We start from the raw sequence: 23703 nt of genomic DNA on the forward strand, positions 1-23703 counted from the left end.
TTTAAGTAAGTGTTATTTTTCACCATTTTTCATTTGGGTTGCAAACACCTCATACTGCAAAATATCAAGTTAAAAGGCATGTATAAGGACCAAAATGAATTTATCGATAGATGGAGATCACATACATTTATATCCAGTATGCATAAATCATTATCACATTTTACATTCGAAATATAGATTGTTAGACTTTATACATAAGCAAGATATAACAACTGAGTACATATGTATTTATGTATATACAGATTAACAAGAGAAGAATACTTCTATTCAACTCACCATTCACTAAGGCATCCAGATAAGTTTCATGTCATATAAAAATCTAATCAAACTTTTAATTTACAAAGATGACTTTTAAAACAACAAAACAAATTGAAATAACAGAACTTGTATGGCCGTATGGGTGACATTTAATCAAACACCTTGTGTGCGTCAAAGTAACTCACAAATAACATTAGCTGACGATAGAGAGCACTACTATTTATATCATAAAGTGAAGAGGACAAAATCAGATGGCAAGTGAAGTGTATCATCAAAGAGTTACCATTGTGAGTTGTATGGAAAAATAGATATAAAGATTTTGGCACAATTGAATTTGGCTGTTGATCGAGAGGTGGTGGTGTTGCCGTTGTTGCCTGTTGCTTCAATTGGCTGTTGGGGTACTGGGCTTTGTTTGGTTTCGGTGGGTGGTGGTGGTGGCGGTGGCATCCTCAACACGTACACTTGTACATGTGGGTCTTATAATTTAACAGTAAATAGGATGTGTAAAATGTCAACCTCTGAAGTAAGCAAGTGTAAAGTAAAATATTTTTTTGACTCATTTTATATGTATTAGTTAACTTATAGAAATTAAACAAATATGGATATCGTGATAGGAGTCAGTGAAGCGGTTACGCTAACCGGCTGAAAAGCAGTAATATCATAAGTTTAAATGTTTTTTTCACACAATAAGTTTTAACAACTCTCGCAGGATCTGTAGAAGTGTAGAACCAATCTTTGTGTCACCCCAATTTGCTCGATGACCCCCTCACACGTGAATTCAACTGACTGTAAAACACATAATGCAAGGTTTCAATTAAATATTAACCTCAATGGGTGGCATGGGATCAAGAAGTAGCTGACAGCTTAAAGTACACCCGCAACAACAGTGACTATAAAATGTAAAGAGCATGGTCTGAAAAGCCATGGGGTTTATTTCTTTATGGTTCCTGCTGGATCATCTGGGTTGAAATACCAGTGAGTGGATGGAGTAGCTTTTTACTGCATTTGTTCTATAATGCAACCATTTTGAATGTGTTGTTACTATTTGTAACCATCAAATCCAAATATGAATAAAACTGAAAAATTTTAATAGCAGGTGCATTTTTTTAATTGACTGTTGAATATCTTTGGTCTGCAACTCTGCAAGAAGTAACTGCTATAACTATTGGATTGTCCATCAAATCGTACATGATGTCATCAAAAACAGTCGCCTACTCATTCCACGGGATGAGTATGTACCATGTTGTCGCTGATATTAAAGCATTTCAATAGTCAATATAACTGTTTATTTGAATTTTGCATTAAATCAAAGTTAATCAGCCGGCTGTGATTTGAAATCTGTTTTAATAAGTGCACGTTCTGTAAGGATTTAGGACCCAAACAACAATAGTAATTCAATAGAATCACTCACCCACAATAATGAACGAAAGATAATAGACTAGAAAATTAAATCGACACAAGCGAGATAACGTGGTTATATGCAATCGTTGTGATTGTTTTAGTCCACGGCCAACTAGGGAATATTATTGATAATTTTTCTTGGTGTGTTTACAATGAGTTACAAGAGGGTCTATTTATAGAATAGTTTGAGTAAGCTAAAACATTTCCTTGAAGCTTCATGTTAGTTTCCTGACAGCTTCATGGAAGTTACAAGTGAGTTTCCTGACAGTTTCGTGGAAGCTACATGTGAGTTTCCTAACAACTTCGTGGAAGCTACATGTGAGTTTCCTAACAATTTCGTGGAAGCTTCTTGTGAGTTTCCTAACATCTTCCCTCTAATTTCCTTTCCTTTATTGTTTAAAGATCTCCATATTTCCAACAATCTCCCACTTGGAGACTTTGAACAAACCCAACCTTCGTCAACCCAAAATATCAACGATCTAACCAAGAACGTTAAACCACCATTATACCGCCAAACTCCATTTGAGACATGCACACTCAACACATACTTCGGATGAGCAGACTTTCGATACAAGGTCTTCAACACTACTTGTTAGAATTGAAATATCAACTCTCTAATTCCCTAGTCGACGTCTTCTCTCATCAAGTCATGAGAAGACCAGTTGAGGCAATGCAAAACCTCAACTTCTCCGTCGTAACCACCTTAGTAAACATGTCGGCAGGATTCTTCGTATCAAGGACTTTCGCCAATGCTAAAGTACCATCATTTATATGTTGACGAATAAAATGATACCTTAACTTAATGTGTTTCGTACGACTATGAAACACCGGATTTTTCCCAAGATGTATCGCACTTTGATTATCACAATACAAGACGCAATAGTCTTGTCTTTTACCCAATTCACCTAAGAAGTTCTTCAACCAAACAAGCTCTTTAGAAGCTTCCGCAATAGCCATATATTCGGCCTCAGTGGTTGACAAAGCAACACTATTTTGTAGTCGAGACATCCAACTAACCGCCGTCTTCCCTATTGTGAAAACATAACCCGTAGTGCTTTTCCCTGAATCATTACATCCACCCAAATTAGCATCCGCATAACCTCTAAGTATGACATTGCTTTTAGAGAAGCACAATCTCATATTAGAAGTACCTTTCAAATAACGAAGCAACCATTTAACTGCTTCCCAATGCTCTTTTCCCGGATTAGACATATAACGACTTACAACTCCCATTGCGTGAGCAATATCGGGTCTTGTACAAACCATGGCATACATAATACTACCCACGACCGATGCATATGGAACCTTTTCCATTTCCGTTTTGTCTTCTTCCGTTTTAGGTGATTGACTTTTCGATAACTTTATCATGCTACCCAAAGGCATAGAACGAGCCTTTAAATTTTTCATGTTAAACCTCTCTACAACTTTCTCAATATATTTGGATTGAGACAAGTATAGAGTACCCTTCACATTATCACACACAATACTCATGCCAAGTATTTGCCTAGCACCACCAAGATCTTTCATATCGAACTCATGGGAAAGTAATCCCTTCAACTTGTTGATTTTGAACATGTAGGAACCTGCAAGTAACATGTCATCAACATACAAGAATAAGATTATGTAACAAGACTTTAATTTCTTCAAGTAACAACAGTGATCCGCTTCACATCATAAGAAACCAATCTTCTTCATAAACTCGTCAAACTTCAAGTACCATTGTCGAGGTGCTTGCTTCAATCCATACAAACTTTTCTTTAGCTTACAAACCCACTTCTCTTTACCCTTTACCTCAAAGCCCTCGGGTTGCTTCATATAGATTCTTCATCAAGGTTACCATGTAAGAATGCGGTCTTCACATCTAGTTGTTCAAGATGTAAGTCCTCGGATGCAACCATGGAAAGTACCAAACGAATAGTAGTCATTTTAACTACGGGTGAAAATATCTCGTTGTAGTCAACCCCTTCCTTTTGTTGAAAGCTTTTAACCACCAAACGAGCCTTGTACCTTTTCTTGCCATCCAACTCATTCTTGATTCGATACACCCATTTACTTTGCAACGCCCTTTTATCATGAGGTAATTTCACTAGTGACCAAGTTTTATTCTTCTCAAGTGACCCCATCTCTTCTTTCATGGCAAGCTTCCATTGTATGGATTCTTTTGATTTCCTTGCCTCAAAGTAACTTTCGGGTTCACCGTTCTCGGTATAGAGCAAGTAGTTTGCTGATGGAGAATACCTAGGATTAGGCTTGGGCACTCTAGTCGAGCATCTTGAAATTATAAGGAATGACAAGGCATATAGCCCTTCAAACTACACGACTAGTTCATTACCTACTTTCACGTTGAAGTTTAATTCCCACTTTGCAGGAATTGTCAAAATTTTGGATCTCGGGTGACTAAATCATGAATTGTTAATATTATGAATTGTTAATTGGTAGTTTGAAATATAAATTGGTTGATGGTGTTATTTTATTTATTACTCCCTCCGTCCCAAATTAATAGAAATTAATAGTCCAGTATTCCATTTTGGAATGTCCCAAATTAATAGTCCACTTCTATAAATAGAAAAGAATAAGAAGCTTAAGTTCTATTATGCACTTAATTTATATTGTTAGATTAAAGGAGAAAGAAAATGTAAGGGTAAAACTGAAAAGTAAACAAAAATTACAGTATTTTTATAACATTTACTTAAACTGAAAAGTAAACAGAAAATGTTGTGAATCCTTGATAAGGTGTTCCACTTCCTTAGCTTTGACCACAGAACATCTTTCGAATTTTGGGAATTAGTACTGCTGTGTGATTTTTTCCTTTTTTTATTTACAGGTTGGGGTGATTCTGTGGAGTTTTGAATTGTAGGAGTTATACATGGTTTTTTGACGATTTTTGGTTTTCTCTGTTTCTTAACGGGGATGGATTGGAAGAAAAATGGCTAGGGATGAATTGGTTGTGGAGCTGGGCTGTGCAGGATGTAATTGAAACATGGGTTAGCAAGTCCTAACTGTTCATCAAAAGATGGGTCGTTTGAAGCTGTGTTGATTGGGTCATTTTTGTGGGTTGGGGTGTTGCTAAATATTGGGCTTGTGTTTGGGCTTAAGGATGTGGTGTTGTTTTGAGGGCAAGTATCGGGTATTGGGCTGGAAGAGGTTGATGGGCTTGAGGGAGTGGGGGAGTACGGTTTATTGTTAACATTATTAGGGTTAACCGAATTTAAAAAGTTCCTTTCTTCCTCTTCATTAAAATTGTCCTCCTTGGAAAATACAGAGCCTTTTGCGAATTTATTGCTAATATCAGGTGTGGATTCGAGATTTGCATTGACCGAGGCCATACTACCGTTAGGGTTTTGGCTATTCCGAGACTGTCATTAACATGGTCTGGACTTGCTGACGTGTCCAGGGACTTGAAAGGACCCGTTCTTGTCTCCAATGATTGAGGAGGCTACGAACCCATCCCCAATTCATCCAGAATAGGTGATGACTGATTGGTTGATCTATTCCGGTCACACTGCTTTCGGAGCTTGAATGGGATTCCATTTCGGAATCTTAGTGACTTGAACTGATGACGAATTCCATTTCGTACGATTGGATAAAGGATTTTTTTTTTCCGATATGAAATGATTTTGGCTAACGGATGGTATTCTAATTACATAGAATATATATATATATATATATATATATATATATATATATAGATCAAAAGATTTCGTAGATTACGGAGGACTTTGCGGGATATGTCAGGCAAAGTTTAAAGTAACAGATACGATAAGATATGATTTAGCAGATATGCTAAGATATGAATTTTTGTCTATACACTATTCATGCAATCAATACAGCAAGACGTGTCTTAGACTAAAAATGATAAGCAGGTAATTTTCTGAGGATAATAAGTAGTTAATTTTCGACACAAAATGATAAGCAAAACTTTTGACATGCAGATACGGTCGAAGTCCAGACTCACTAATGCATCCTATCGACTTATCAGTTAGACACACTAATGCAGACCTGGTTCGCTAAGACCACCGCTCTGATACCAACTGAAAGGACCCGTTCATATACATTATAAACGATTCACAATAGTTGATTACATTGCGAGGTATTTGACCTCTATATGATACATTTTACAAACATTGCATTTGTTTTTAAAAGACAAACTTTCTTTACATCGAAAATTGACAGGCATGCATACCATTTCATAATATCCACTATCCAACTATAAATTGATTTAATAATAATCTTTGATGAACTCAATGACTCGAATGCAACGTTCTTCAAAATATGCTATGAAAGACTCCAAGTAATATCTTTAAAATGAGCAAATGCACAGCGGAAGATTTCTTTAACACCTGAGAATAAACATGCTTTAAAGTGTCAACCAAAAGGTTGGTGAGTTCATTAGTTTATCATAATCATTTATTTCTATCATTTTAATAGACCACAAGAATTTCATTTTCAGTTCTCATAAATATACGTCCCATGCATAGAGACAAAAATAATCATTCATATGGTGAACACCTGGTAACCGACATTAACTAGATACATATAAGAATATCCCCTATCATTCCGGGATCCTCCTTCGGACATGATATAAATTTCGAAGTACTAAAGCATCCGGTACTTTGGATGGGGTTTGTTAGGCCCAATAGATCTATCTTTAGGATTCGCGTCAATTAGGGTGTCTGTTCTCTAATTCTTAGATTACCAGACTTAATAAAAAGGGGCATATTCGATTTCGATAATTCATCCATAGAATGTAGTTTCACGTACTTGTGTCTATTTCGTAAAACATTTATAAAAGTTGCGCATGTATTCTCAGCCCAAAAATATAAAGGGTAAAAAGGCAAATGAAACTCACCATACTGTATTTCGTAGTAAAAATACATATAACGTCATTGAACAAGTGCAAGGTTGGCCTCGGATTCACGAACCTAAATTAATTATATATATTTATATGTTGGTCAATATTTGTCTAACAAATTAGGTCAAGTCATAGTGTACCACAATCCTAATGCTCGAGACTAATATGCAAAAGTCAACAAAAGTAAATTTGACTCAAAATAATTTCTAAAAATCTATACATGATTAATATATAGTTTAAATATCGTCGTTTTATATTTTTAAATATTTTAAAAAGATTTATTAGAGTAAATAATATAATTTATTTATTAATAAATAAAATTTTATATTAAATTTATATAATCAAATATACTTTTATATATATTAAGTAATAAAATTTATAGGGTTCATTTAATATCATAAAGATAATATGATAGGTATTATTAAAGTAAGTTATTACATGTAGTAAAATATGTTTGTATCACATATTTATTTTATAAAATAATATCTATAATGATAGTAAGTAAAAGTTGTATTATTTTGTAATAATAATTATTATTATAAAAATATCAATATTTATAATTACTAAGATGACATTATGATAAAACGATAATTCTAATTATGATAACTTTAATATTTACGATAATTTTTAATATTATCTTTAAAATAATAATTCTATTTAAAATAATAATAATAATGATATTTTATAGTAACAATGACATTTCTATTAAAATGATAATTTTTGTTAAAATGATAGTTTTAATACTAACGATACTTTTAATAATAATAGTAATGATAAAAATAATAAGAACGATAATTTTATCTAAATTAATATCTTATAATATTTTAATTTCATCATGATACTCTTACTCATTATTTCCTAATCGTTTCGTTTAATAGCTTTTAATCGTCTTTTATATCGTGTTCATAATAATGATAATAATAGTAATCAAAATATTTAGGTGTTACAATTATTTGTTTTAATTACACTAATATTAATAATGATAGTTACTATAATATTATTAACGATAATACTAATAATTATCTTAATGATAATATAGTAATAATAATAATAACAATAACCATTTTTAAATAATGATATATATATATATATATTAATAATGATAATAATAATAATAATACTAATAATAATAATAATAATAATAATAATAATAATAATAATAATAATAATGATAATTGGATAATAATAATAATAATACTAATTATAACTTTAACGATAATAACGATAGTAATAAAAAAACAATTTTTAATGATAAATCCCTTTTATTGATAAAGATAATAATAATGATAATAATAAGATAAAACTAGAACGACGATAAAAACGACGATAATAATAATCATTTTTAATAAAAATATCGAAAATTCAATTGATTATAACTTCTAATCCGTTCATCGAAACCATTCGATATCTAAAGGAAAAGTTCTTAATTTTTCGCTAGCTTTCCAAGGACATGCATATCTTATACCTTATCTCAACCGCAAGTGTAACTAATTCAAGATTCAACCTAACCTGTCTAAGGGCAATATCAAAAGTACAAGCATGCATAATCCTAAATACTCGAGCACTAGTCAGGGATACACTATTAGTATGTAAAAGTTAAATTATGAGTACTCACGTATCAATATTGAGATTCAATATTGCAGGAAAGGTACGTAGACGCAACGAAAATGATAAACACTATATTGACCTCACGAGCATACCCATGAACCATACTCAATCACCTCCATAGCTATAACCCATAATTTCCTTAATCATATCCTACTCGAAAAACAATTTCGAAATCACTCGGACAACACTCCGTCGTAATATTTTATGTATACTAATAATATCTTGAAATAATACGGAGTAAATATATATATGTAAATCGATTGAGAGAGTTTAGAGAAAAATATTTTCAAGTTTCTATGAAATAATGAAACCTATTGAATTCTATTTATAATAGATTTTTGAATTATTAAAATGAATTATTAAAGTATGAATTATTAAAGTGAATTATTAAAGTATGAATTATTAAAGTGAATTATTAAAGTATATATTATTAAAGTATGAATTATTAAAGTTAAAGTAAAGTAAAAATAAAGTAAAGGTAAAGTTTAAGTATAGTAAAAGTATAAAACTATGTACGTATTATACGCGTATAAATATATATAATATTAATTTAAATCGTTATATATATTTAATAAAATAAAATATAAATATCGTTATCTTTATCATACTAGTTAAGTAATGAGTTGTCAAAGTGGTTCTAGATATTTATAAAAGTTATATACGTTTTAATAATAAAGTTCTTTTTAAACTGAAAACGTTTTTGTACGTTTGAAACTAAATAGATCAATCGAGTCTTTATGAGATTCAATCTTCCACTATCCTTTGTCTAGTTCTCAATGATTGACAATTTGTTCTTATTTATAAATTACGTGTCCAGGGACTCAGCTTTTCCGTTCATCTTTTCAAGTGGGAATGAGGATTCTTCGTCTGAAGATTCAGAGTCTAAGTTTTCTATTTCCTCCATTTCAATTTCTACATTACCGTTTACTTCTTCTATTACTTGAACATAAAATAGTTTCTCACCAACCTTAGCTTCGACTGTTTCATTCAATAATTGGTGTCCCCGGAGTTTGACCAGTATTTTTCCGACAACCAAGTTTTGATTCCCATTTAGGTTGCAATTGTAACAGTCGAAAATATTTCCATACCATCCTGTTATTTTTTTGAAATTCTCTTCAGTCCAACATGAAATTGGTACACCCTTAATGCTAAGCCAGGTGAAGTTAGTAAGATAAAACTGTTTCTGTTGAAGTTAGTAAGAATAACAGGAAAATAGGAAAAAGAAATATTATAATGTTTTGAAAAATATTTATTGAAGTACCATCTTCTCTTAAATATTTTTTGGAAGTACAATACTCTCTTAAAAAACTCAAAATATCCTCAACGTGCTTTGCACATGTTTCATGTAGGTGTTTTTAACAACCAGTTTGAGAGACTATATACCACACAGACACAAACCTTTTTAGTAAAAAAACACAAAGGACCAAAACAGTATTTTTGGACAAATTATAAGGACTATTTTAGTAATTTTGTTATAAAATGTACTCATTAGTTGTTGACTGGGTCGTTGATCTTTGAAAAGTAAATCTGGATCTGATACAAAACCATATGCTAGTTGCAGCTCATTTCACAACTCACTCATAACATTCCAATTTCACTAAAATGGTTATGGTTATTCTTACTGATGGTTTAGAACAATCTTCATCAAGTAATAATCATGATGAAAAGTATGACGTATTTTTGAGCTTTCGAGGTATTGATACTCGTCTTAGCTTCACCAGTCACCTCCACCAAGCCCTTGAACGTGATAATCTCAAAACCTTGTTGGACAATGAAGAGATTCCAATCGGGTTTTATTTGAAACCCAAATTGGAGAGTGCAATTAAATCATCAAGGGCTTCTATTATCGTGTTGTCTAAGAATTATGCTTCTTCTACATGGCGCCTTGATGAACTTGTATTGATTCTTGACCGACATAAGAACTTCAAACAAATAGTTATCCCCATCTTCTATCATGTCGAACCCACTGACGTCAGGAAGCAACAAAACAGCTTCGGAGAGGCAATGGCAGAACATAAACAGAAGATGGAAGCAGAAACAGATGTGGAGAAAAAAATGAAATTAGCAGAGAAGATAGAAATATGGAAGGAAGCACTTACAAAAGTTTCTAATTTAACTGGCTTGGATGTAAAGGGCAGGTAAACTACTTTTTTTTTCTCCATTTTTTTGAATACAATTGATGAGGTTGACAATCCTGATCAACTTTGTGTGCTGGATAATCAGGATTTTTAGTTTACTATATACTGTATAAATAGTACAATTTTTTTTTTATATACAGTCCAAGTTTGTAAGATCTTATTTGAGTAATTGAAATATCCAAATTCAGTATGATGGATGTTGGATGTTCGATGCATCCAATGAACTTACCACCGAATGACCGAATTTAAATACACTATATGAAAATTAACCACTGATTCATTACTACTACCATTTAATATCCTGCTAAATGTATACGATCTCATCAAAGGTTGTTTTGTATGAGTTATGTTTTAATTTTCTTAGATCGGTTATATTTGTATGGTGGTTGTTGTTCTTGGTTTAGTAATAAAGTTTTTTTTTTCGCCAAAATAAAAAAATAAATAATCCAAGGTTCTCTATGCAAAATTAATTTTCAGGCTGGAGACTGAGTTCATCAAAGAAATTGTTAAAGAACTTTCCAAAAGAATACGTGTACCCGTAAGGACTAGTTTACCACTACTTATTGGAAAGGAAGATGCAATTGAATACGTCAGTTCATGGTTGAAAGATGGATCATCACATACAGTCGACATTCTTAGTATATATGGTATGGGTGGGATTGGAAAGTCAACCTTAGCCAAATATATATATGACTCATATTGTCGCGAGTTCGATACAAGCAGCATCGTTGAAGATATTAGTAGGAAGTGTGATGGAAATATTAAGGGATTGCTTGATTTAAAAAATCAACTTTGTAATGATATTTCAAAAGCAAGTTCAATTCAAGTTCATGATGTTTCTGTAGCCTCTAATAAAGTGTTGATAGTTCTTGACGATATTGATAGTATAGAGCAGTTGGACGCTTTACTGGGAAACAAGGGTTTTAATCAAGGAAGCAAAATCATTATAACGACCAGGAACATGTCGTTGACAGAGAGGTGTGAACTATGCAAAGCGAAAGCTGAATACAGACATAAAAAGTACCCACTTGAACACTTATGTAACGACGCATCACTAAAGCTTTTGTGTCATCATGCGTTCAATTGTGAAGAGCTTAAAGATGGCTATAAAGTGGTTTCAGAGGATATTTTGAAGTATTGTCAAGGACATCCATTGGCTCTCAAAGTTTTGGGCAGTAATCTATATAATCGAGATCTTTCTTATTGGGAAAGCTGCATAAAAGAACTAAAAAAAGGACCCGAGGGACATGTTTCCCGTGTAAATAATATCTTGAAAATGAGCTTTGAATCTTTGGAGTCCAAAAATGACAAGGAATTGTTTAAGTATATTGCATGCCTTTTTGTTGGGATGGATAGAGGTTTTGCAGAAACCGTGCTACATGAATGTAATTTAAACACTAGCACTGGGATTGAACATCTCATCGACAGATGTCTTCTTCGTATTGGAAGGAATGGCGAGTTTCATATGCATTCATTAATTCAAGAGATGGGAAAATATGTTGTAGATCTTGAATCTGAGAATCCATGGGAGCGTAGTTTTTTATGGGGTAATGAGGACTCAATCGACGTGTTGAAAAAAAAGACTGTATGTGAACAAACTGTCTTGTCAATTAGTAAAAATACTTATAGTTTTATTTATATACTATTTTCTTATAATTCTTAATATTTGCTGCATTTTTTTTTTTCTTATTAGGGTACTAGAAATATTAAAGGTCTCTGCATTGGCCCGCTTGGATCATTACTTGAGCTGGAAACAGATGCATTTTGTAACATGGATAATCTGAAGATACTAATACTCACACATGTTATCCTCAAAGGCTCTTATGAGAACTTTCCAACAGATTTAATAGAGTTGTGCTTGTATTTTTCCCCCTTTAGAGTCTATGCCTTCTGAATTACCAATGAAGAAGCTAGTTCACCTCTCATTGCGTTATAGCAATATCAAATCTTTTGATGTCTCTTCTAATAACATGCTACGACCTGGAGACAAGCAAAAGGTAGATTGATCGATCCACTTCAATTTTAATTGTTCTTAGATAGATGCTGAGTCGTATACTGATAATTACACCATTTGAACAGGTGAGTGAATCGTACTCAAAAGATAACAGGTTGCTTGGATGTTTGAAGATTCTTGATCTGGGCCACTGTTTTCAGCTTCATACTCTTGGTGGTTTTTGTGAATTCCCTGCACTCGAGATGTTAATTCTTGAAAAATGCACGAGTTTGGTTGAGGTTTGTGAAACAATTGAGCAATGTCATCAACTTTCTTTTGTCGATCTCCGTGACTGCAACAAGTGTAGAAAGCTTCTAACAAATATCGACATCTTCAAAAATGTCAAAACACTATACCTGGATGGGTGTAATACGAATGAGATTCCATTTAAGACATTGAAGAAGGTCAATGATAGCTTAATTGACCTGAAGTTACAACGGCCATCTTCCTCTGGCACTGTCGAGGCTATTTCGAGGGATTTCGGTTTCAGCGAGTTGTATTTTTCAAGCTCATTAGTAATTTTGGCGCTTTCAAATAATAATTTGTCATGCGAAGACTTTCCCATCAACTGGAGTTGCCTATCCCTGTTGAAGGATTTAATCTTGAACGGTAATCCAATAGTTTCGATGCCCAATTGTGTGAGAACCCTTCCAAACCTAGAGAGACTTGATATGAATAAGTGTGATATGCTGACATCAATCGAACATCCTCCATGTACCTTAAGATTGTTGGCGTACCGTCATTCCAACAGTAACACTAATCTGCTACGGAAAATGTCATTTCATCCAGAATTGTGTCAACTGAAGTTAAATATGAATTTGCGTCCACTAGCTTCTTCATCCATTGAAATCGATGGTGTGGTCAAAATCCAACCTATGGCAGGTGTCGAGGAAGCTGTATTACGTAATTTGGGGTGGACTAATTTAGAGTTCACTAAAACAAGACACATTGAAACTTATAATAGATATAGATATATTGCGGAATCAGAGGGATCTCAAACCCAGGTTTATCATTGTTATATAACAATAAAAATAGTATATATCTTATTATGTGAAATGTGAATGTGATGTATGTATGCTTTGTAATTGATTAAGCTGGTTTAATTGAATTTTAACTGGCAGATGTATTATGAATTTGGAATATTCAGCACAATTTATGGTGGGGAGCAGATGCCAAATTGGATTACTGATGTAACAAACGGGGAACCAATATCATTCACCCTTCCCTTCATCTCCTAAAAAACTCAGGGGATTGAATTTTTGCTGTGTGGTAATGCATCAATCTTCATGTGCTAAAGTATCCAACCAAATCAGACTAAACTTGCCAATTATTTCAATTTTTAATATAACAAAAAACACCAATTGGAGATACAGGCATTGTATTGAAGAAGTCAACGTAGGTGGGGAGTGTGTAACATATATAAGCCATTGCATGTTTACAGTGAAGGACATGGAACCTGGTGACCATGTCACTATTACCACGTTGTTCTTAAAAGAGGTACTTGATGAACATGTTATAAGGGAGTGTGGGGTGAGTTTTGTGTATGATGATGGCGACATTAAAGAAGAAGAAGAAGAAGATGCGTTGGGTTATTACAAATCATGGAATCATATAATTGGTGGTGATCTCTCCCCTTTTCGATCAACTACTGGAGAGTACCTTCTGTGCCATTGGTATTTTGGGCGATCTTCACGTAATCCCTTCGTAGTTAAAGGTAGATCTTAATTTTCATCTCAACACTTGGTGAAAAAGTAGGTGATTCGTATCAGTTATTTGACTTGTATCCCGATACAACTTAACTATGAACCATTTATGATCGCTTTTTATCAGAACCATTTTTTAGAGCTTTCTCACAAAAGAAGTCCAACACGCCAGTTAGAGAAATAGAGGTACACTTTACAAACACTAAAACACTTCTAAAATTAATAACATGAATTAATAATCAATCCTTTTTTTCTCTTGTAGGATGTTACTGATACAGCTCAAGGTAGAGTCAACTCTAAAGTCAACTGTGGAGTCAACAATGAAAGACCTAAACGATTGAAGATACAACCAAAGTGGACTAGTGACTATCAATTAACAAAGAAGAAAAAGAAAGCTGTGGAAAGTAGTTGAAGTAGTTGGATTCTGTTATTCAAGATAGTTTGGTTGTTTGTAGTTAATGGCTAAGATTATCTGAAGTCAAATGTATAAATACAAGTTGTAACTGTTGTATTGATCATCAGATTTCAGTAATAAAATTCTCAATTCTACTTCTTTCTTCTTCAATTCTTAAGGAGATTTGTCTATCTCGAATAAGACATATCAGTTACCAAAGAACCTCGTAATGTATTCAGGGAAACAACAAAACCAATATAGTCTTGGGCTTATGAAGAAATTTGAAGAAAAGTAAAATGCAATGGCAATTGTAATTGGATTATCTAATTGTTGTGAATGTATAGTTACGTGAATGCATGTACTGTAATATCTATGTACGTGGATGGAAATTATGATAAGAATTGTTCTTGGTATTGAGGGGACCCCACCCACCCGATTATTTTTCACGAACACACGTGTTATATATAGAAATCGATGTAAAAGTGACTTTGTTAAGGTTTTATGCAATAACTATAATGATGATGATATATATGCTCTAAATGATACTGTGTGTGTAAGTAAAGTCATATAAAGCAGTTTATATGTATAATTCAATGAGCACAAGTAATAAACAATAACTAATATTATCCATTGCCAAGACTGAGATCAAACACCGAAGGTCAAGGGGATTTGGGGGAAAATGGAATTGAGAAACTTGGGGAGGAGGAATGGTATTAGGAGGCAAGGGTTTAACATGTGAATGACTTTAACTCTCGCCGTGTTCTAAATTTTTTATTCGATGGAAACGAATGGGGTGGAAAGGGGAAGGGAGATTAAGGATAAATTGATGTAAAATCAAATAAGTAAATGTATTCTCGAATTAAAAAGAAAGTAAATGAAATAATTACAATTAATATGTGACAAGGTCAGGTGCAATGCACGTGAGAAAAATTACAGTTCAAGAGGAAGTTGTTAATATGTCAATTAGAGTTGTCGTTGATGTTCGTTGTAACAGAATTAGCTGTTAATAGGTGATTAGGGCTTCGCCTCAATTCCTTTAGTTTTAATTTCCTTTCTCTCTATACTCTGTAATTCTCAATTTTGGCAATAATATCAACTGATTAGAGAAAATTTCTTCCAATTGTGTTCTCCGAATAGTTGAATAGCTTAACTCCAATCATAGATTCCGGTTAAGCATATCACCAGGTAGGTTATAAAACAATCCGCATCGCTGACACCGTTAAAATGTAGCCACTCTCTAAAAGTTGTTTTTACGCCATGGGACATTGACAATCGACTGAAGTGGCTGACTCCCTTCAAATGTCAAGAGTTACATATTCTATAAAGGAGCCGCCAAAATTTGTACCCGCGGCATTCTAAAATGTATTGGAAAAATTGAAGATTCTCCAACACGCATGAGGACTAATATAACGGGCATCAATGAAGTTTTGTACTTCATTTATATGTGGCTGAGCTGCAACGGATTTGTCATAAGTTCTGCCTCAGAACCAACTAACCTAGAAATCCGCGCCTCAACACGAACATGATATGTGCCCTTTGAAATATATTTTAATAGATACGTTAATAACATCGTCCAGCTGCAACACTCTACATTTAAGTGACCGTGGAATATCAAACACAGAGCCTTATTATAATCTACGACGTAACTGTTATCAAGTCTGTATGTGCCTCCACTCCAAAGATAGTGCAAAACACAAAAAAAAACTACGGCCAGAGAGTAGGAACAGAACAAATAAAAAAACACAAGAATACTTGAAGTAGGTCCGGCAGCTAGACCTTCTTGGCAATAGTTTGCTTTTCTCATGTGAACGACGCAACAGTTTTGATAGAGCTTTAAATTTGTTCACGGCTTGAAAAAATTAACTATCATGTCTCTTATATACACACAAGGTCGGGTTGGTTTAGGTCGAGACCTGAATGGGGTTGGGTCGAAAGAGGTCATGGGTCGAAGGTCTGAGAATTTTCAAAAGGTTTAAAAGGGCCGGGGTGAACGGGTTGGGCCAGGTCAGTTGGGTTGGGCCGGGTCGGTTGGGTTGGGTCAAGACCCGTTTATCGAAGTTTTATGATAAGCGTTTCAATTTTCATATTTACGTTCCACTTTTCAGATTCTCGTTTCCGTTTTCTGATTCGCGTTTACACTGTGTTCTCGAGTTTTTTTTAAGTTGAAAAGAGTGGAAAAGAATTAGAAGGAGAGTAGAATGATGGAAATGAATGTAATATGAACAAACTTAAATGTATTCTCGAATTGTAAAGAAGGGAAAGAAAAGAAATAAAAGTAATTATTTATTTTTATTTTTGAGTTGTATAGAGAAAAAAAAAAAGAAAATTAAATAAATTAAACAATTTTAGGATAATACCCATTGACTATAGTTATCATTTATGTGTAAATTAACATTCATCGAAACATACACTCAACTATATTATATACAGAGTTTGTATACTTCGTATTATAGCAAAACTCAGCCCGTATCTTATATTACTGTATGTATTATAAACAATAAATATTAACAAGTAAATCACCTTTAAAAATTCGAGATGGCAAATATAATCGATAACTAATTTGAATTGAATGAATATAATAATAACACACACAAAATATTATTTACGGGGTATATATTGTATGGAGTATGGAGTATATATATAATATAATACTAAATTTTAATATTTAATATAAATAAAAATAAATATACCACTACAACAAATTTAGCAATTGTTCACGCATATTTTTACACACTTGTAAGAAAGTGTGAGCATTTTATCAAATTCCTCACACTTATAAATATGTATAAGTTTGTTACATTTATAAATGTTAAATGTTATTCAAATTTCACATTTAAAATTGTAGGAAAAGTTTGTTCACATTTATTAGTGTGTACAAATACAAATTTAATCACATTTAAAAATGTGAGTAAAATTTCTTACACCTCATTTCTTCACACAAGGGGGAGCGTGAACAAATCATGTGCGACAAAATCAACTTAACACTCTTAAGTGTGGTTATAATTATAATTTTACACACAAATTAGTGTGAACTTTTTTCTCTACATTTTTATGTGTGAAACTATAATGATATTCTACACTTATAAGTGTAATACATTTACACACATTTACAAGTGTGGGGAATTTAACAAAAAAATACACATTTCTTAAAAGTGTGTACATTTATGCATGCTTAAATATCAAATTTGTTGTAGTGCACGAGTAATATTTTGAGTGCAAGTTAGGAGTACAACTTATAGAGTTTTGAGGTGTAAAGAAGTCAAAAGTAAGAGGACAAAATTGTCTTTAAGATATGTAACAACTCTTATCCATCCCAATAAGCTCAAAATTGGGCGGATAATGATCTAAACAAAAAACCCTTCTACTCTCCCCTTTATTCCTTTACTCTCCTCCCCTCCCCTTTCATCCCTAAAAAACTAAGAATCCATAACTAATCTAGTCTCCCTCCAACTCCTTTCTTTTCTTTCACAAAAAAGCTCGAGAATGCAACCTTAGACTTTGAGTATTTTGAAAGAAAGGAATTGATTTGTAGCTTTTACAGGAAAGAAAGGGCGGAGAATGAATGAGTATTTTACTCTTCATCTCTTCCTTTCAATGAAAGGTTGAGTTACCTCTCCTTCATTCTCCTTCCCTTCCCTTCATTTCATTTCATTTATAAAAAAAAACACACTTTTAACATATCTTAGGATTCAATTTCTTATTTTCCGTTTTCAGGTTGCGTTTCAAATTCAAATTCGCCTCTTGGTTTTCTTTTCCCGTTTCAGTTTCTAGTTGGACGCTTTACGAGGAAACAATGGACGATCATGATGACCAATGATGGATCCAAAAACGTGAACTCACCACTACAGTCGTTGACGAAACCCTAACCACTAAAATTATGACCACATCTACGACCTCCGCAACTCCTGACACAGATTCCGGCACCAAGATGATCCACTTCAATCTGAAGAACTCTCAGACATTGAACCAAACCCTAAACGCTCACCTAATTTCACCAAAGTCATATCCTCCAAAGACGATCTGGAGGATAATGATATGTACAGGTCACATGCGTTAGTTACAATCAAGTTCAATTAGGCCAGAGAAACAGTTGTACAACAGATTCTGTTATTAGCTACCTGGTGTCATAAGTAGCTAGTTCAGTAACATATTTAGTCATTCAGTCAAATTGTATTCTTCTTTCCCTCAATTCTTGTAACCCTAATTGAGTAATTCAATTAAAAAATTTGTTACATTGTTCAAGGCTTGTTTCTAATTTCTGTAGTTTTCATTGTGTAACAAGTGAGTCCTCTATTCAGTTCAGAATTCAGGGAGTACATATCAGATAACGACGAACCAGTAGTGTAAAAATTAAAAGCATATCATCACTCGTACCAGAACCGGATGAAGAGGATGAAATGTCTATTGATGTAGCTGCAGCAAAACTGGTTACGCCAATACTACCGGAAATTGCAAAACCAAAAGGTAACAAATCAAGTAACTGTAAGAAGAAGAAAAGTAAGAGTAAATCAAACAGCGTGTAGACGAAACCAGCATCACGAAAGGGGGAAAGGAGGACCAAAAGTACCACAACTGCTACTGCTCAAACAACAGAGGATTCTGTTTTAATTGCACCGATTCATAGGTACGCCGATAAGAATGATGATTCTGCGGATATGAAAATTTATTTATCAAAAGTTTATAATGCCGAAAAAGTGGTATTGAGTGAAGATAGGTACAGTGCAGGGAGGTGTAAAGGGTATAGAATGGTTAGGGCTACTAGAGGTGTGATGGATGGAGCTTGATTGTTATTTTGAAATTAAGGGCATACTAGACTTGGGTGGTCAACCGAAAAGGCATATTTGCAGGCGCCAGTTGGATAGGATGGGAATAGTTATGGGTATAGAGATATTGATGGGAGTAAAGTGCATAAAGCTTTAAGGTAAAGTATGGGGATGAAGGATATGTTGAAGGTGATGTAATTGGGTTTTTATATTAATTTGCCAGATGGGAACGGGTATGCACCGTAACAACCACAGTTGGTTAAGGGCCAAAAGTATGCTTATGCTGCAGATGCTAAAGAAGAACCTGCTAAAGTTTTGCCAGGTTTGTGACTGTTTATCTGTTTAGTGTTTGCTGTTGTCTAATTGAGCTATTTGGACCTTTGTGCTTCTTATGATTTGGGTATATTGATGCAGTGCTGTTAATTGATTTGGTTTATTTTAGAAAATCATTTCTCGTGCTCTTCAAATTTTATATGGGGTTTGTTCTCTATTGTTACTACAACCAAATAGAATGTGTGCTTTAATGAAGATTATCTCATATGGTAATGGTTATATGTGGTAGAACTGTATTAAAGACCTTCAAAAAGTTCATAGATAAGAAAGGGGAGATCTGTTACAAAGGATAACACATCATATGTGACTATGATTGCAATATCATTTAATTTGTAGGCCAATTTTTTTTTTTTTTTTTATATTTTGAAGCAGGATCTATAGCTTGTAGATTAAATTTTGGTCAAGAAATTCGATTATAAAGAGATTTAAAGTAAAAACTTCATACTGTTGTTGAGCTAGATCTTTTTGGTGTACTACAGTATTTGATGCAAGTGCATCAACTTTTTTTATTGGCCACTATAAGTTAGTTTAGGCAGATATTAGTAGGTACTAGAACATCACTTTTAGCTTAACATGGTATAGTTTTCTGCAGAGCTGTTGATCTTTGAGCTGTTTAAATGGGCCGATTTGTTTTGATTAATAGCAAATTTTATGATTGATTGTTTAAGTTGACACACTTAAAGAACAATATTGAATTATGAAAGTAGAAAATCTCAGACAATTTATACTATAGTACTTCATTTGTTCTAGCCTGTCAATCATAAAACGAAATAGCAAGAAAGTTTGCCTGCTGAATCTGGTATGTTATGTGTTCACTTTGTAAATGTTGTTACTCCAAATTTTGTATTATCCATTCTGGAATTTCTATTTTCTCCAAATCTGATTATCTTGTAGTACGAAGAGATACAATATATTATTTTATTGTGCAGGAAGTGAAATATGTTTTTTTTTTTTTTTTTTTTTTTCAAAAATGGAATTTGTCAAGGGTCTGCATACAAGGATCTCAATGGTGGGCGTTACTATCATGCTGCTTCAATGTATACTATTCCACATAAGACTAATTGCGTTGTCAAATTCAACTTTGGTCCCAATTTTGAAGCCTTTCCGGAAGACTTTGGTGGACGCTCTATCCCAACACTAATGGTTGAAGCTCCATATCATGGTTTTGATGGAAGAATTCAAAACGGTGTGTCCAAAGAAAAGCAATAATAACGTGTCTAGCATATTTCTGCAACGGGGTTCATTTGACTCTTTGATAGTTGTAACTTTGTTCTTTTTTGTTGCTGTACGATTGCAAAGTTTTCGGATTTCAGAACTCACATAACTTGATTTATTATTGAATTTAGAACAACCTTTATTGGCCTAATAGCTTTTTCTTATGGTTTGATTTTAGTCATACCAGTTTAGGCCGTTCCCAATCCTTGCGTGCAATGTTTATTAGTCGGGCCTTCTTTCTTTCTTTTGTCATTTAATGTGTAACCTTACTCCCAGCAGATTGACAATGGGTCTGTGTATGTCAATTTCTTTTCATTTTTCTTTCTTTTTTTTTGAAAGGCAAGTTGTATTTCAATTTCTTTGCACGTGGCATATAAATCTATTTAATTGTACTTAAGGAAGAGGAACGCCGAATCGTGGTTGGTTTTTGTGATGCAAGTTTTTTTCTTTTTTCTTTCAGGAAATACTTTTGGCGCCATTGTAATGGGCCCCAGGCTGAAAGTTGTAAAAGAAGACGACCATTGACATGGCGGAAACACACAAGTATCAGTTGATTAGTTTCAATTTATGGAAAGAGGTTCTGTAAAAAGGTACATAGTCTTGTATCCTTCATCATCTTCTACGCTTGGTGATGCACTAAATGGGGATTAGGACCACTAGTTTCATATGGATTGTCCATTGTATGAGACATTTTAATATTAGTTGCTTAAAAATTAAACAGCTAAGTGAGTTGTAGTTTATAAGTCATAGGCTTAAGTAGCTAGGCAACTTTAAGACTTGACTATTGCCGCTATATGATAATCCTGCTAAGTGTCATTAAAGGCGAGCACGCGGGTAACCTATTCTCTTGGCCTGTTCACTCAACATGCTCATGCCTTGTCAGGAACGTACTCTAGATGTGAAGAGTAATGTGTCACCATATAAATCCTTCGAGATTAATGAAAGACGAATATAAGGTTTTGTGTTATAAGTTAAATTATCAATTATCAATATGCTTTATCTTTCTCATGTTACGCCCAAGGTTGTAAAAGCCGCAAGTCAGGACGAGTGGGTTGGGACCTTGGAGGGACGAGTACGTTGAATCGGGGATGAGTACGTTGAATCGGGGACGAGTAGCGCATTGACCAGTATTGACTTTTAGTAATAAATAAATAAATAAATAAATTAAACATGCGACCTTTCCTTTCTCTTCTACGACACCTAATTTGGGAATGGTAGAGCATAAACTTTTGAGGTCATTTATGTTAGACAATAAAACCCGTATGTTATGATTTATTATTCATGCAATATTTATAGATACATAGCAACCCTAATAAACCTTAGTAGCACTAATGGACCCTAAGCCCACAATTGATTTGGGCCACAACATATTATCTAACACTTCTCTGCAGTCCGAACGGCGAAATCGTGAAACTTCGGACTGAAACAAACCAATTAATATTAATAAAAAAATTAAAGAGTTTTTTTCCTCATTTATTGCACCGAGTAGACTGACTTCGCTAATATCGTTGTGTCTTGCTTGACTGCGTTTCCTTTTCCGTAACTACGGTCATTCGGGAAGTCTCTCTGAGGACGACTCCCATACAATTCTTGCGAGAGCTTATCTCTAATTCGATTTCCTTTTCCAACTGGATTTTATTCCAAGATTTTGACCGGATACGAAATCACTGGTGCAAGAATTCGTCGTCCGATTGAATCTGCACGGAAGGGCTGGCGGCCGCTCAACTGTTCAAGCGCAAGATAAGGCCAAAAACTTGACTTTACTAACCAGCCACCGGTTTATCTCTCCAACGAATCAAATTGGCCAAAGGTGTGAAACAACCAAATTTAGTTTACTCAAGAAGAGCTTTAATTATTTCTCTGAAGATGATTTCAGATTTCAATGTCAGCTCCATGTTTTGGGCCCATGGAACTTGACTGATTTGATTCTTCTTTCGTACCCTTAAATATGTTCGAAGATCTCGAAATGATCTTCGGCAACACTAACCCAATCTCGATCGATGAAGAAAAGATAAAAAGAGCAGAAAACTTTACATATGTAGGTTTTGGAATGTATGTATTTATGTTTATGTTTGTAGGTATGCATATGTATGCAGTTATACAAAGATGGACGTATGCTTATGTATCTTCTTTCTAAGTGTTCTATGTATGTATGATGTAGATTTATGGTTGACTTGGTATGTATCAACGTATATGGATGTAGGTATGTATGTTTTTGCATGTATGTATATGCTTTTGTATGTATGTATGTGTGTGTGTGTGTGCGTGCGTGCATGCGTGCGTGCGTGCGTGCGTGTGCATGGTATGCTTATGTAGGTGTGCATGGTATGTATGTATGTGTGTATGTATGTATGTATGTAGGTACGTTTGTGTACGAATGTATGTAGGCATGTATATAGGTTTGTGTATGTGTGTATGTACGAATATGTATGTGTGTGTGTGTGTGTGTGTGCGCGCGCGCGCATCTTGGGGCTATTATGGCTAAGGACGACTCTCTTTGCTCGTGAGCTTGGTTGGTTTCCTTTAGTCGTGTGGCTTCGGGGATGTCTACCGTAAAGGTGCATGAGTGGTGTTTGGTTTGTCACGGGTGTTTGGCTCTTTGCTTTTGCAACAACTTCCACCTAGCATCTTTGAGCCTAAATTGATTTTCAGGCAGCCTTTAAAACCCATGGAAATTTGATTAAACCATTTTCACGGAGTTTCTTTTTTTTCAGTTTATTTATTTAAATTTTTTTTTTTTGCCGAAGGTTCTCACGGAAGCAATCTCTCTGCCCTGGAGTAGAGAGGGGATGACTTTCTCTTCCTATGGGCCTCGACTCAGGGTTAAAGAAACGACTTCTCTCTTACTCTACGGTAGAGGAAGGATTGTCTACATCTCACCTCCCCCATACCTCGCATGTGCGGGATTGGGTATTGTTGTTGTTGTTGATTCTTTTTTTCTACGTCGTGGCTTGCTTTACCTAAGGATTGAGCAGAACTTGAGCAGACAACTTTGTCGACAGTACCAATGTTCTTCAATGCTGCAAAAAAGTGTGTTTTTTTTAT

General features: G+C 34.0%; 1 protein-coding gene and 2 pseudogenes across 1 annotated transcript; all 3 read left to right on the forward strand.

Annotated features, from left to right (window-relative positions):
• Nucleotides 1-9721: 9721 nt before the first annotated feature.
• Nucleotides 9722-13488, forward strand: LOC139875035 (TMV resistance protein N-like; annotated as a pseudogene).
• Nucleotides 13489-13623: 135 nt separating this feature from the next.
• LOC139876924 (uncharacterized) lies at nt 13624-14497 on the forward strand. Its single transcript, XM_071864321.1, has 3 exons — nt 13624-13964; nt 14081-14139; nt 14216-14497. Exons 1-3 carry the CDS (start codon nt 13682-13684, stop codon nt 14363-14365), a joined length of 492 nt encoding a protein of 163 aa, XP_071720422.1. The 5' UTR covers nt 13624-13681; the 3' UTR covers nt 14366-14497.
• Nucleotides 14498-18173: 3676 nt separating this feature from the next.
• Nucleotides 18174-21183, forward strand: LOC139875036 (protein TRAUCO-like; annotated as a pseudogene).
• The last annotated feature ends 2520 nt before the right edge of the window (nt 21184-23703 follow it).

This window comes from Rutidosis leptorrhynchoides, chromosome 11, assembly GCF_046630445.1.
Source record: "Rutidosis leptorrhynchoides isolate AG116_Rl617_1_P2 chromosome 11, CSIRO_AGI_Rlap_v1, whole genome shotgun sequence".
NCBI lineage: Eukaryota > Viridiplantae > Streptophyta > Magnoliopsida > Asterales > Asteraceae > Rutidosis > Rutidosis leptorrhynchoides.

What these genes read in the sequence shown, in the direction of transcription:
- LOC139876924 (XM_071864321.1), top strand. Translation starts at nt 13,682, where the DNA reads ATGTTTACAGTGAAGGACATGGAACCTGGTGACCATGTCACTATTACC. An exon ending in TAATCCCTTCGTAGTTAAAG is followed by an intron (nt 13,965 to 14,080) that starts GTAGATCTTAAT and finishes GCTTTTTATCAG; the next exon opens with AACCATTTTTTAGAGCTTTC. An exon ending in CGCCAGTTAGAGAAATAGAG is followed by an intron (nt 14,140 to 14,215) that starts GTACACTTTACA and finishes TTTCTCTTGTAG; the next exon opens with GATGTTACTGATACAGCTCA.